At 41.0% G+C, this 15030-nt stretch overlaps 1 protein-coding gene across 1 annotated transcript; it reads right to left on the bottom strand.

Annotated features, from left to right (window-relative positions):
• Positions 1-12167: 12167 nt before the first annotated feature.
• LOC311132670 (C-reactive protein-like) lies at positions 12168-14818 on the bottom strand. The gene is made up of 3 exons (XM_084165937.1): positions 14710-14818; positions 14487-14557; positions 12168-12904 (listed from the first exon to the last, which is right to left on the bottom strand). Exons 1-3 carry the CDS (start codon positions 14715-14717, stop codon positions 12273-12275), a joined length of 711 nt encoding a protein of 236 aa, XP_084022063.1. The 5' UTR covers positions 14718-14818; the 3' UTR covers positions 12168-12272.
• Positions 14819-15030: the final 212 nt, after the last annotated feature.

The following is a 15030-nucleotide window of genomic DNA, read 5'->3' as shown; positions in this document are numbered from 1 at the left end:
GGCTCTCAACCAGAAACCTGCCCCTCCGCCTGCCCTGCCGGAAGCTGGGTCGGCGGTTTGTGGGGCCATTTAAAGTCCTGAGGAGATTGAACGAGGTGAGTTATAGGTTAGAACTACCTGTTGATTACAAAAATATTAACCCCTCGTTCCATGTGTCTCTCCTCAGGCCGGTGGTAGCTGGTCCACTCCAGGACTTTGAGATTGAGGAGACTCCTCCGCCCCCGTTGGACATCGAGGGGGCTCCGGCGTACACCGTGAGGTCCATCCTGGATTCTAGACGCCGGATGGGGGGTCTTCAATATCTCGTGGAGTGGGAGGGGTACGGCCCGGAGGAGCGGTGCTGGGTGCCAAGGAGGGACGTCTTAGACCAGTCCCTACTGACCGATTTCCATCGGGGTCATCCTGCGCGCCCTGCTCCGCGTCGTCCGGGTCGTCCCCGAGCTCCGGGTCGGCGCACGGCTGGAGCCGCGCGTCAAGGGGGGGGTACTGTCACGGTTTCGGCCGAGGCTGCTCCTCTTCCTTGTTCGGGCAGGCTTCGGCGGTCGTCGTCTCCGGAGTACTAGCTGCCACCGTTCTATGTTTCATGTTCTTTTGGTTTTGTCTGTTTCATAACACCTGTCCCTTATTTGTGTATTAATTGTTTCCCTTATTTAGTTCGTGTGTTTGGGTCAGGTGTTATGCGTGATTGTTCATTGTCAGCCTGCCTCTGTGAAGTTCGGATTATTTCTCTCGTTGTGTTTTCCCGAGAGCTCGCACTGTGTGCGCTTTTCTTGTTTTGACGCACTGTGTGTTTTGTGCGTAATTGTGTGCGCCACCCGGTTGGGTTGGTTACTCCTTGTTCTCGTTGCTTTGGGAACATTACTAAAGACGGTTGAAGTCATCCTGGGTCCTGCGCTTGATTCCTTCCACTCACCTACACACACCACTCTGACACTGTTGCTGGTATTTTGGCCCATTCCTCCATGCAGATCTCCTCTAGAGCAGTGATGTTTTGGGGCTGTCGCTGGGCAACACGTACTTTCAACTCCCTCCAAAGATTTTCTATGGGGTTGAGATCTGGAGACTGGCTAGGCCACTCCAGGACCTTGAAATGCTTCTTACGAAGCCATTCCTTTGTTGCCCGGGCGGTGTGTTTGGGATCATTGTCATGCTGAAAGACCGAGCCACGTTTCATCTTCAATGCCCTTGCTGATGGAAGGAGGTTTTCACTCAAAATCTCATGATACATGGCCCCATTCATTCTTTCCTTTACACGGATCAGTCGTCCTGGTCCCTTTGCAGAAAAACAGCCCCAAAGCATGATGTTTCCACCCCCATGCTTCACAGTAGGTATGGTGTTCTTTGGATGCAACTCAGCATTCTTTGTCCTCCAAACACGACGAGTTGAGTTTTTACCAAAAAGTTCTATTTTGGTTTCATCTGACCATATGACATTCTCCCAATCCTCTTCTGGATCATCCAAATGCACTCTAGCAAACTTCAGACGGGCCTGGACATGTACTGGCTTAAGCAGGGGGACACGTCTGGCACTGCAGGATTTGAGTCCCTGGCGGCGTAGTGTGTTACTGATGGTAGGCTTTGTTACTTTGGTCCCAGCTCTCTGCAGGTCATTCACTAGGTCCCCCCGTGTGGTTCTGGGATTTTTGCTCACCGTTCTTGTGATCATTTTGACCCCACGGGTTGAGATCTTGCGTGGAGCCCCAGATCGAGGGAGATTATCAGTGGTCTTGTATGTCTTCCATTTCCTAATAATTGCTCCCACAGTTGATTTCTTCAAACCAAGCTGCTTACCTATTGCAGATTCAGTCTTCCCAGCCTGGTGCAGGTCTACAATTTTGTTTCTGGTGTCCTTTGACAGCTCTTTGGTCTTGGCCATAGTGGAGTTTGGAGTGTGACTGTTTGAGGTTGTGGACAGGTGTCTTTTATACTGATAACAAGTTCAAACAGGTGCCATTAATACAGGTAACGAGTGAAGGACAGAGGAGCCTCTTAAAGAAGAAGTTACAGGTCTGTAAGAGCCAGAAATCTTGCTCGTTTGTAGGTGACCAAATACTTATTTTCCACCATAATTTTCAAATAAATTCATTAAATATCCTACAATGTGATTTTCTTGATTTTTTTTTCTCATTTTGTCTGTCATAGTTGACGTGTACCTATGATGAAAATTACAGGCCTCTCTCATCTTTTTAAGTGGGAGAACTTGCACAATTGGTGGCTGACTAAATACTATTTTTCCCCACTGTACTCCAGCCAAAACAAAAGATAGATACAGACATGGAGAGAGACACACACAGCCTTTAGAAAAAGGCTTTAGACATTATTTTTTTGAAAACCACCGTCTGCTGAATCTCTTATACGAGTTTCTGACAGTAAAAAGGACAAAAGCATCAAAAGGCGTGCCACCTCTGCTCTCTCCTCCTCCAGCTGTGTTGACTGGCCTATAGTTGATCACTTACCTATCATGTCTCTGTGATATAACTACCCCTTCTTCACCGCTCTCATCCACGTCATTAACTCACACTCAGCAGCTGTGTATAGAGTGATTCAGTTTAGTGAAGAGCCAGAATCATTTCGCATTTTGCATCGATGAACCTGTACTCTGGGAGGTTCACACAGTTGACTCTCCAGTTGCTGCTACAGCATGGTCGTCCTGACTTATTGTCCTTTATTGATTGAAATTAAGCGCAGCGTAGTAATCAAACAGGTGGTATAGAAGCCTGTCGAGTTTCTGTTGTGTGCTCTCCTGGTCAACCATGGTAACTCACTGTAACTGTTAAGTACACTGTGTTCTTCTCCCCACACCTCTTAGGAGTGGGAGATCTGTGAAGTGCCTCTCATCTGCCCATGGATCATTTTGAGCACGATAGCTTCAGACAGTAGTTGGTACTGTAGAAGTATATAACACAAACTCAGCCATTTTTAGTTTGAGGGGCCATTTGTCTGTAATAAATGTCAGTTGATAACTCATCGCCCCTATTTTTAGATTGGCATCCAGCCCCACAGACGTTGTTCACTCCTGAAGACACTCTTTTGCTTTGTTCTCTCCCTGATGAATCAACTAGCAAAACACCATTCTCATGAAATAACCAGTTGTATACTTCCCACTGGGCACAGACGTCAATTCAATGTCTATTCCACGTTGGTTCAACGTCATTTCATTGAAATTACATGGAAAAAATGTTGATTAAACCAGTGTGTCCCCAGTGGGCTTGTTGTCGCCAGTCGCAAGTGGTTACAGGCACAAAAAATATATATTTCACAGAAAGGAGATATAAGAAAACAGACTTTCATTCTCTCCTACATTGTGTTTATCAAAGCAGTGAAATGTATTTTCCAATGCCAAGGAGAGAGAAAATACCTGTTATACATTTCTCTATCTCAAGGTGTGAATGAACACTTCTAGAAGGCCAGTTGTTGCCATGTGAACCACAAACATAATGGTGTGTGTGCGTGTGTACATGTAACATCTGTTGTATGTCTGCGTATAAATGATTACCACTAATAAGCATTTATCAATATGTAATTAGATTTGTATGGGTCGATAAGATGTGCACACTGATAAGATGTGCTCGGGCATAAATAATAGGAATAAGGCTGTTGTTGTTTGCTGTGGATGTGGCTTACGAGGCGTGTAGCCTAGTGCTTTGTCTTCCACAGGGGCCTTCCTTCCTTCCGCTGTTCTCTCTCCATCTTCCCTCTCTATTGCTGAGATAAACAGCCAGACAGATTGGACAATCAGAACGGATTGTTGTTAGATTACCCAGCAGGCTTCTATCAGTCCCTCTGATAAGGGGTACCTTTTCATTCCCCATCCCCCTGAATCCACACAGATTTATAGCATCCATTTCCCCCACCAATACAGTTATTACAATGTCTGTGTTCACTCTGTCACCGGTGGGTAACTGAGTGTTGGGGTGAGAATGGCTTATTATGCACATGTCAAAATGGTAGTTATGATTTTAATAGTCTCCAATGTGCTGGATGACACAATACAGAGAAAGCTTGTCTGTCCGTGTTGCTTTTGGTGACTGAAGTGATCAGATTGATTATGATTGGTTATATAATGAGGCACATAGGCTGTCTGTTACCATTGTAGGAGTAGCTATTTCAGACATCAGTTTGACTGCTCATGTCAGTTTCAGTCCTTTTTTTTTTTACCTTTATTTAACCAGGAAAGGCTCATTGAGATTTGAAATCTCTTTTTCAAGAGTGTCCTGGCCAAGATCGGCAGCACCAAGTCATTACACAATTACAGACAGACAACATGAAAAACTACAAGTGATCTAGTAAACATCCATAGAAATCACAGGAGCATAACAAAATCATAAAACAGCAATTTAAAAACATTGACAGGTCAAGGAATCAGCCTCAAAATCCTTCATCAATGAAAAAAAAAACACCAATCAGGACAAGTTCTTCCAGTTTAAGAGTATGTTGTAAGGCGTTCCAAGCCGATGGCGCAGAGTAACATAAAAGCCCTTTTACCAAATTCAGTTCAGACATTTGGAACAGTTAGCAGGATAAAGTCCTGCGAACGAAGGGAGTACCCACCACATTTCTGAAGAATAAAAATGCCCAGATAAAATGGTAGTAAACCCAAAATGGCTTTGTAAATAAAAGTATACCAGAGACTGGGCCTACGAGTGACTAGAGAAGGCCAGCCAACCCTGATTTTTTTTTTCTCAATTTGTCTGTCATAGTTGACGTGTACCTATGATGAAAATTACAGGCCTCTCTCATCTTTTTAAGTGGGAGAACATGCACAATTGGTGGCTGACTAAATACTTTTTTTCCCCACTGTATATTTGAACTCCGAAGTAGGCTATATCATGGCGGGTTTCCTTCTTTTCCATTTTGGAATTGCTCTCAGATCATCTGGACAGTTTCTTTTGAGACTTTCTGCCAAACGTTCAACCGAAATGCAGGTTCCACTTCTCCATTGAATCTTTGTTTCTTTCCTCTTAGTGTGAGCAGTGGGTGAAGTGGCAGAATGTGCTGATCAAACATTGACTAGCCTGGGTGCTTGGACCCCTTTTGTTCCGCTGGCTTGTACAAACACAGCCCCCTATGGCTCACTCAAAAAGCAGCAGAGGAGAAAAAGATGGTGTGAATATATATAAGGATATTTATTTTTTTACCAGGCAAGTCAGTTAAGAACAAATTCTTATTTACAATGACAGGCTACCCCGGATGACACTGGGCCAGCTGTGCGCCGCCCTATGGGACTCCCAATCATTTTGATATAGGCTGGAATCAAACCAGGGTCTGTAGTGATGCCTCTAGCACTGAGATGCAGTGCCTTAGACCGCAGCGCCACTCGGGAGCCATTCTATACACTCCCCTAGGTATTTATTTGGACAGTGAAGCTAAAACTTTTAATTTGGCTCTATAGTCCAGCATTTTGGATTTTACAGTAGAGAATGTCACCTTATATTTGAGGGTATTTTCATAGATATATTTTTTACAGTTTAGAAATGAAATCACTTTATGTATCTATTCCCCCCATTTGAAAGTGTCATAAGTATTTGGACAAATTCACTTATATGTGTATTAAAGTCCCATATACCTAGCACGATATGACTACATCAAGCTTGTGACTCTACAAACTTGTTGGATGCATTTGCAGTTTGTTTTGGTTGTTTCAGATTACGTTGTACTCAATAGAAATGAATGTTAAATAATGTACACTAAGTGTACAAAACATTATGAATACTTTCCTAATATTGAGTTGTGCTTTTGCCCTCAGAACCGCCTAAATTTGTCAGGGGCGTGGACTCTACAAGGTGTCAAAAGCATTCGAAAGGAATACTAGCCCATGTTGACTCCAGTGCTTCCCACAGTTGTTTCAAGTTGGCTGGATGTCCTTTGGGTGGTGGACCATTCTTGATACACATGGGAAACTGTTGAGCATGAAAAACCTGGTACCTACTACCATACCCCGTTCAAGGGCACTTAAATCTTTTGTCTTTCCCATTCACCCTCTTAATGGCACACATACACAATCCATGTCTCAATTGTCTCAAGGCTTAACAATCCTTCTTTAAACTGTCTCCTCCCCTTCATCTACACTGATTGAAGTGGATTTAACAAGTGACATCAATAAAGGATCATAGCTGTCACCTGGATTCACCTGGTCAGTCTGTCATAGAAAGAGCAGTGCACAATGTTTTGTACACTCAATGTATGGTGGCATTTTGGAGTCACTTTATTGTAAATAAGAATAGAATATGTTTCTGAACACTTCTTCATTAATGTGGATGCTATGATGATTACGGATATCAAAGAATGAATCGTGAATAATGATGAGTGAGAATGTTAAGAGGCACAAATATCAAACCAAACTACGTTATTGTGTTGGGAACATCATATAAAATGCATTTCTTTGATCTCATATGGTATTGTTCATTATCTGTATGGTGAATAAAGTGCTTAAATATAGTGACAGCTGCCCTAAGATGGCCTTGTAGACAAACATGTACCAGTGAGTCTGTCGCCTTACAGTTAAGGATGGCCATCCTGCTAATTGATATAAGGTACAGTTATGTGCAAGAGGTCTTGTGTTGGTTACAAATCTTGGAGCAGCATGGTAAAGTGTGTCTAGAGCGTGCAGGTAAGACCCTGGGGCATTCATGTACAGAACATCACCATAGTCCAACAAAGGCAACAAAAAAAAGGCTACAACAAGGTCTTTACTTGCTTGAAATGAAAAACAAGGCTTGTTCCTAAATAAAAAGGGAAATGTTGAATGTGGAGCTTAAAGGACATAGTTTCATCAAGGTGAAATCCCAAGTACTTGTATGAGGACACCACCAATAATATCTAAAAATAATTTGACTATGGCCTTTTCTCAATTGCATTCTCCTCACGTCCTCTCTCCTCTCTACTCATCTCCTTCTCAAAACCCATAGGATGAGAAAGTCATAGGTCCCTCCCCTCTAACCTTTCCTCCAATGGGTTTTGAGAAGGAGACAAGGAGAGTAAAGAAAGGACGCGGGATGTATGCAATTGAGAAAAGGCCTATGTGTCTGTCATTTGGCATATTCTCTATATATCACAGGAGGTTGGTGGTACCTTAATTGAGGAGAACGGGTTCCTGTTAATGACTGTAGCAGAATTAGTGGAATGGTATCAAATATATCAAACACAAGGTTTCCAGGTGGTTGATGCCATCCCATTTGCTCCATTCCGGCCATTATTATGAGCCGTTTTCCCCTCAGCAGCCTTCTGTACCAGTCAAAAGTATGGACACACCTACTCATTCAAGGGTTTTTCTTTATTTGTACTATTTTCTGCATTGTAAAATAATAGTGAAGACATCAAAACTATGAAATAGCACATATGGAATCATGTAGTAACCAAAAAAGTGTTAAACAAATCAAAATATATTTTACATTTGAGATTCTTCAAATAGCCTCCCTTTGCCTTGATGACAGCTTTGCATACTCTTGGCATTCTCTCAACCAGCTTGAAGGAGTTCCAGTCTTGAAGGAGTTCCCACATATGCTGAGCACTTGTTGGCTGCTTTTCCTTCACCCCCACACCATCACACCTCCTCTTCCATGCTTCACAGTGTGAACCACACATGTGGAGATCATCCGGTCACCTACTCTGCCGGTTGGAACCAAAAATCTCAAATTTGGACTCATCAGACCAAAGGACAGACTTCCACCGGTCTAATGTTCATCGTTCGTGTTTCTTGGCCCAATTAAGTCTCTTCTTCTTATTGGTGTCCTTTAGTAGTGGTTTCTTTGAAGCAATTCGATCATGAAGGCCTGATTCACGCAGTCTCCTCTGTTACTTGAACTCTGTGAAGCATTTATTTGGGCTGCAATCTGAGGTGCAGTTAACTCTAATGAACTTCTCCTCTGAGGCAGATGTAACTCTGGGTCTTCCTTTCTTGTGGCGGTCCTCATGAGAGCCAGTTTCATCATAGCGCTTCATGGTTTATGCGACTGCACTTGAAGAAACCTTCAAAGTTCTTGAAATTTTACATATTGACTGACCTTCATGTCTTAAAGTAATGATGGACCGTTGTTTCTCTTTGCTTATTTTAGCTGTTCTTGCATTAATATGGACTTGGTCTTTTACCAAATAGGGCTATCTTCTGTATACCCCCCCCCCCCCCACACACACCTTGTCACAACACAACTGATTGGCTCAAATGCATTAAGAAGGAAAGAAATTCCACAAATTAACTTTTAAGAAGGCATACCTGTTAATTGAAATGCATTTCAGGTGACTACCTCATTAAGCTGGTTGAGAGAATGTCAAGAGTGTGCAAAGCTGTCATCAAGGCAAAGGGTGGATATTTGAAGAATCTGACATTTAAAATATATTTTGATTTGTTCAACACTTTTTTGGTTACTACATGATTCCATATGTATTATTTCATAGTTTTGATGTCTTCACTATTATTTTACAATGCAGAAAATAGTACAAATAAAGAAAAACCCTTGAATGAGTAGGTGTGTCCAAACTTTTGACTAGTAGTGTATATACAGTGCATTCAGAATGTATTCATTCCACATTTTGTTACGTTACAGCCTTATTCTAAAATGTATTAAATAAATAAAAATCCTCATCAATCTACACACAATACTCCATAATGACAAAGCGATAACAGGTTTTTAGAAATACTTTACTTTACTTAAGTATTCAGACCCTTTGCTATTAGACTAAAAATTTAGCTCAGGTGCATCCTGTTTCCATTGATCATCCTTGAGATGTTTCTACAACTTGGTTGGAGTCCACCTGTAGTAAATTCAATTAATTGGACATGATTTGGAAAGGCACACACCTGTCTACATAAGGTCCCACAGTTGACAGTGCATGTCAGAGTAAAAACAAAGCCATGAGGTCGAAGGAAATGTCCGTAGAGCTCCGAGACAGGATTTTGTCGAGGCACAGATCTGGGGAAGGGTACCAAAAAATGTCTGCAGCATTGAAGGTCCCCAAGAACACAGTGGCCTCCATCATTCTTAAATGGAAGAAGTTTGGAACCACCAAGACTCTTGCTAGAGCTGGCCGCCAGGCCAAACTGAGCAATCGGGGGAGAAGGTCCTTGGTCAGGGAGGTGACCAAGAACCCGATGGTCACTCTGACAGAACTCCAGAGTTCCTCTGTGGAGATGGGAGAACCTTCCAGAAGGACAACCATCTCTGCAGCACTCCACCAATCAGGCCTTTATGGTAGAGTGGTAAGACGGAAGCCACTCCTCAGTAAAAGGCACATGACAGCCCGCTTGGAGTTTGTCAAAAGGCACCTAAATGAATCTCAGACCATGATAAACAAGATTCTCTGGTCTGATGAAACCAAGATTGAACTCTTTGGCCTGAATGCCAAGCGTCATGTCTGGAGGAAACCTGGCACCATCCCTACGGAGAAGCATGGTGGTGGCAGCATCATGCTGTGGGGATGTTTTTCAGCGGCAGGGACTGGGAGACTAGTCAGGAGGGAAAGATGAAAGGAGCAAAGTATAAAGAGATCCTTGATGAAAACCTGCTGCAGTGCGCTCAGGACCTCAGACTAGGGCGAAGGTTCACCTTCCAACAGGATAACGACCCTAAGCACACAGCCTAGTTAACACAGGAGTGGCTTCGGGACAAGTCTCTGAATGTCCTTGAGTGGCCCAGCCAGAGCCCGGACTTGAACCCAATCGAACATCTCTAGAGAAACCTGAAAATATCTGCGCTGCGACGCTCCCCATCCAACCTTGCAGAGAAGAATGGGAGAAACTCCCCAAATACAGGTGTACCTAAGCTTGTATTATCATACTAAAGAAGACTCAAGGCTGTAATCATTGCCATAGGCGCTTCAACAAAGTACTGAGTAAAGGGTCTGAATACTTATGTAAATGTGATATTTCCGTTCTTTATTATGGTGTGTTTTGTGTAGATTGATGATATGTTATTTTTAATCCATTTAAAAATAGGCTGTAACCTAACAAAATGTGGAAAAAGTCAAAGGTCTGAATACTTTCCGAATGCACTGTGTATCTTATACTGTTTGACCACATATAGAATTGTTGTTGTTTAGCTAAACAATGAACTTGACAGAAGGTTTGATTGAAATGGAAACGAGAAAAGTGAGCATGATGGGCCTTCAACACTGGTAGGTCAGCTTGGTTATTTAGACAACTGGTCCCTGTCCACTTCACCAAGGAGTTGACGTACAGGCTAATAGAGATACTGCATTTCGTAATTTGATATGAGCAGCTATAACTGACACAGGTTTCTGCATGCTAAATTTGAATCCCGAATACTGTTGCAAAATTCCGTTAACTTTTCCAAAATTCCCAGGTTTTCCAGAAATCCTGGTTGGAGGATTACGGATTTCCTGCTTATTTTAAGAATTCTAGGTTTAAACTGTGATGATTCAAATGCAGCGTTTTCTTACGACTATCTGAGAATGGTATCAATGGAGACTAAGGATCTAGACTCCCACTGTGTCCAGTCTGAGACCCATTCATATAGTTCTGTGCTCTTCATTTTTACATACAGTGCTGCTTTAAAGTATGTGAATCCTACAGGGCTAGTCATTATTTTGCTATAAAATATTAAAATAAACATAAAATCCTTATCTAAACCAATTCGTAATAAAGACATTCCAAGTAAATGACAGAAACAAATAAATATGATATATTTTCATTGTTTATTTAACAAAAGTGGTTTATTTAACAGAAACTCTGATTTGAGGTGTGCAAAAATATGTGAACCCATTCAGTCAATAGCTTGTGGCACCTTCATTAGCAGCGATAAATTGGACTAAATGTCTCCTATAGCCAGTAATCAGTCTCTGACATCTGTTTTGAGGGATTTTTGCCCACTCCTCCTTACAGAACACAGCCAATTGAGTGGGGTTTGAGGGGTGTCTGGCATGAACTGCCTACTTCAGGTCCTGCCACAGCATCTCGATTGGCTTTAGGTCAGGACTTTGACTTGGCCAATCGAAAAAACGAATCTTCTTTCACCTGATCCCTTCTTTGGTAGATTTGCTTGAATACTTTGGGTAGTTGTCTTGTTGGAAGACCCATTTTCGGCCCAGCTTTAGCTCCTTGACTGATGGCCTGACGTTCTGTTCAAGAATCTCCTGGTATACCTCAGAATTCATGGTTCCCTTAATGATGTGGAGTCGTCCAGGTCCAGAGGTGGAAAAGCAGCCCCAGATCTTGACATTCCCACCACCATGCTTGACTGTTGGGATAAGGTTATTTTGGTGGTAAGCAGTGTTCGGTTTTTGCCAAACATAGCGGTATCAATTGTGACCAAAAATGTCAATTTTGGACTCATCGGTCCAGAGAATGGACTTCCATAAACCTTCAGGTTTGTCCAGGTGGTATCTGGCAAAGTTAAGACGGGCAGTTTGGTTATTTTTTGACAGCAGAGGCTTCTTCCTAGCAACCCTCCCATGAATGGCATTTCGATTCAGAGTTCTTCTTATTGTTGAAGCAAGGGAGGTCTGCACATCTCTAGATGTTATGTTTGGGTTGGCTTTCACCTGATTTATTATTGTTCTTGTGGCTCTTGGGGATATTTTGGAAGGGCTTCCACTGCTAGGCCGAGTTGCTGTCATGTTAAATGCTCACCATTTGTAAATGATTTGCCTCACGGTGGACTGATGGAGCTCAAATCTTTTTTAGATTATTTTATAGCCTTCCCCAGACTGATGTGCTCTCACTAGCCTCGTCCTGATGTCCTCTGAGATCTCCTTTCCTCTCGGCATGGTGTGCTTTGCAACAAACTGACCAGGTATCTTATCTCTATTTATCAGAGTCCCGCCCAAACTCTTCCCTAACGATCTCTCCTTTGATTGGTTCATTTGGTGGCTAATTATTTACCCACCTGATTCTACTTACCTACTTGATTTAACCAATGCAACTTGGGGTTCACTTATTTTGCACCTGCACTAATTCCTTTTTAATTTTGTTTTTCTACTACACGCATGATTTCCTCTACACCAACATACGGTATTGGTAAATATAAACCTGTTATGTCAGATCAAAAAGACTGGTTCTGATTAAATGAAGATTTAATGGTAAAAACTGAAAAAATCTGTAATTGCACAAGGAGTTCACATATTTTCAAGCAGCACTGTATATATTACTTACATTATATTTGTTTATTTATATTTTATGTCACTAATGAGTCATGAGCAGAGAAGAGAAAATCTCAAATCAAAGATTTATTGATTTGATTCAAGAAATAAACAACAGTATGACACAACAGAACAACAACCATGCATCTGATGTTACAATTTTTTTTGCATGTGCTTTGCTAATAATTATAACATTCACTTGTAAAGTTACCTTTCTCTATGAACACTTTCCCCTCAATAGTGAACTGCAATGCTTTCCAGTTGAGAATATTTCCTGGAGTAAATCTATTCATCTCCATATACAATTTTATTTCACAGGGAGAGATGACAATATCCCAGAAGTGGACGTCGGTAACATCCCCCACAAAGGATTGTGAGGTGTCAAAATCTCCGCCATAACTGTCTTGCTCTTGAACTAACATTATACTTAGTTCGCCAGTTACAGATGCATCAGGTTTAAGAATCATTCCTGCACTTCGCTTCCCATTCACCCACAGCTGGGTCAGACCAGTTTTAGAGTCCCAGGTCCAGCAGATGGAGATCCATTCATTTTTTGAATCTGGCAACCTGAAGAAATCCAGTGAAGCATCTTTGATATGCACTCGATATGTACCATTAGATCTTTTGAACAACAACAAATCATTGTAATGAGACTGGGTTGCCAGAGAAAAAAGAGACTGGCCTCGTTCTAGCTCAGAGTTGAACCTTTGACACATGGTCATAGCAGAAATAGGCTTTGAGATGTTGGAATGGAGCTTTACATGTGAGGTGCTTGTCTCCATTGGGATTACGAACACTTTACCTGAGAGATCTGTAGGAAATGTAGAGAGTCAAACTCACCATTAAATAATGTTAAAACAAACCCGGAAGTCAATCCAATGCGAGTTACTGTAATAGTCTCAATATTAAAAATATTCAAGCTTTATGTCCAAATCATCTAAAATTGATTGTGTAGTTCCATGAAGTTACTTATAGATGATTTGGACATGAAGCACAAACATTTTTAATATCGGTACTATTGACTTGCATTGGATTTGTGCCACAAATTTAAAACAAGTTAGCATTTGGTAACAGCAGCCCTGGGCAGAAAATAGTTGTATTTTGTAATATATTTCTAAAATACCAACTTTTCAAATTCTTGAGGTAGTCGAATATAGTTTATATAGCGTTTCAACTAAAGGCAAAAAAAATATTATGTTCAAATACAGATCTCAGAAATTTATTTTTGAATACCTCTCAGAAAACTAAATCATTTTTGAAGGTATTTGAATATGTACAATTATTTGAAAACAAAATAAAAAATTATTTGATGGCTGCCAAATATTTGATGAAGAACCAAAAAACTACAACAGTTAGTTGAATTAGTCTAAATATATGATCATAAGCACATGGTTTGGAGGGCTCTTAGATATGCAGCTTCAAAATGACTAACAAATATATTTTCATAAAGAGTGAGACATAAGGTAATACAGTATCACTTGACATCAAGTTCCAATACATGTGTAGTAACTTTGTGATTATTACAATAGCAACAGTGCTGTTACATAGGACATTGTAAATTGCTTTAGAATTGCATAATAATGGAGTTATTATATATTTTTAAATTTTTTGTCATTTAGCAGACGCTCTTATCCAGAGCGACTTACAGTTAGTGAGTGCATACATTTTTCATACTGGCCCCCCATGGGAATCGAACCCACAACCCTGCCGTTGCAAGCGCCATGCTCTACCAATTGAGCTACAGGAGTGGAATAAGGAAACGTCACTATTCCTAGTTACAAAAATTCTCAGCTCATTGCTATGCAATTAAAATGCAATTACCAAAGTATTATGCATCAACATGCTAACAAAATGTTGCTCCAAAAGTAATCACAGTTTTATTACACAGGCACAAGAACAGTTTAATGTTAAGTGTTATTGAGAATGCTAACAGTAACAGAATATGTCTATTAAGTGTCGAAAGGAAACTAAATATCCCAAAACTGCCTTCTTGAATCAACTACAGCCAAGATAGGTGGAAAATCATGTTAGTTTGTATTTCAGAAAAGTGGTCACTTCCTGAGATCTGTATTCAAATAATTTTTAAAAGTAGTTGGTTTCTCAGATCTGTGTTCAAATAGTTTATAAACAGTAATTTTCTGAGAACTGTATTAAAATCGTTTTGAAAGGTAGTGACTTTCTGAGATCTGTATTCAAATAGTTGTAGTCACCTCCAAAGTAAGTATATGTTCCCCCGGATAAATAGTTACATTCCACAAAGCATAGTTTAAACTATATTCCAGGTCTAAGAAACAGTGTCCAAGCAAACAAAACCAAAGCATGAATTGCTGTCATACCTTGACTTTAGACTGCTTACAGGGTAAGAATAGAATCTCTCTCAAATAATCTCTCACCTTGAGGTTCACCATAATAGCCATAAATCAGGGCCAGCAAAAACAGCAGCTTCGCCGTTAGCTTGAGTGCACTGTAGAAAGAGAACAACAAATTACTGAAAGTATCACACCTACTGTTATTAAATCAGCCATCAAGAACCATTCAGAGTTCTTTGCAAAAAAATGTATAAATGATGCTGAATTGACTGTGGAGTTCACAATAGTCATTGGGATTGAAAATTACCTCTCCATATTTTTGGGAATCCTGATGAAGGGAAGCAAACCAGTTTTACCTGAAACCTCCTCTGTTTTCCTCTTTTTAAATCGACGGTTGGAATGGGTGTAATGATTAATGACCAATGGGGAAGAATACATACAACTCCCACTTGAGTCATCAGTGTCATTTCAGGGGAATTTGAATGGGGTTGGTACTGTTTATCAGTCAGATTCAATCAAACCTGCAAGGTTATTCATCTCTGTTTACACAACAACCTGTGCACACACACAGGGAAAAAGTCAATAAAGACATCCTGGTTTTCTGTTTCATTCTCCTCTGAAAATAACA

This window comes from Coregonus lavaretus (genome assembly GCF_964263955.1).
Source record: "Coregonus lavaretus genome assembly, chromosome: 1".
NCBI lineage: Eukaryota > Metazoa > Chordata > Actinopteri > Salmoniformes > Salmonidae > Coregonus > Coregonus lavaretus.
This window is presented reverse-complemented; position numbering and strand designations above follow the sequence as displayed.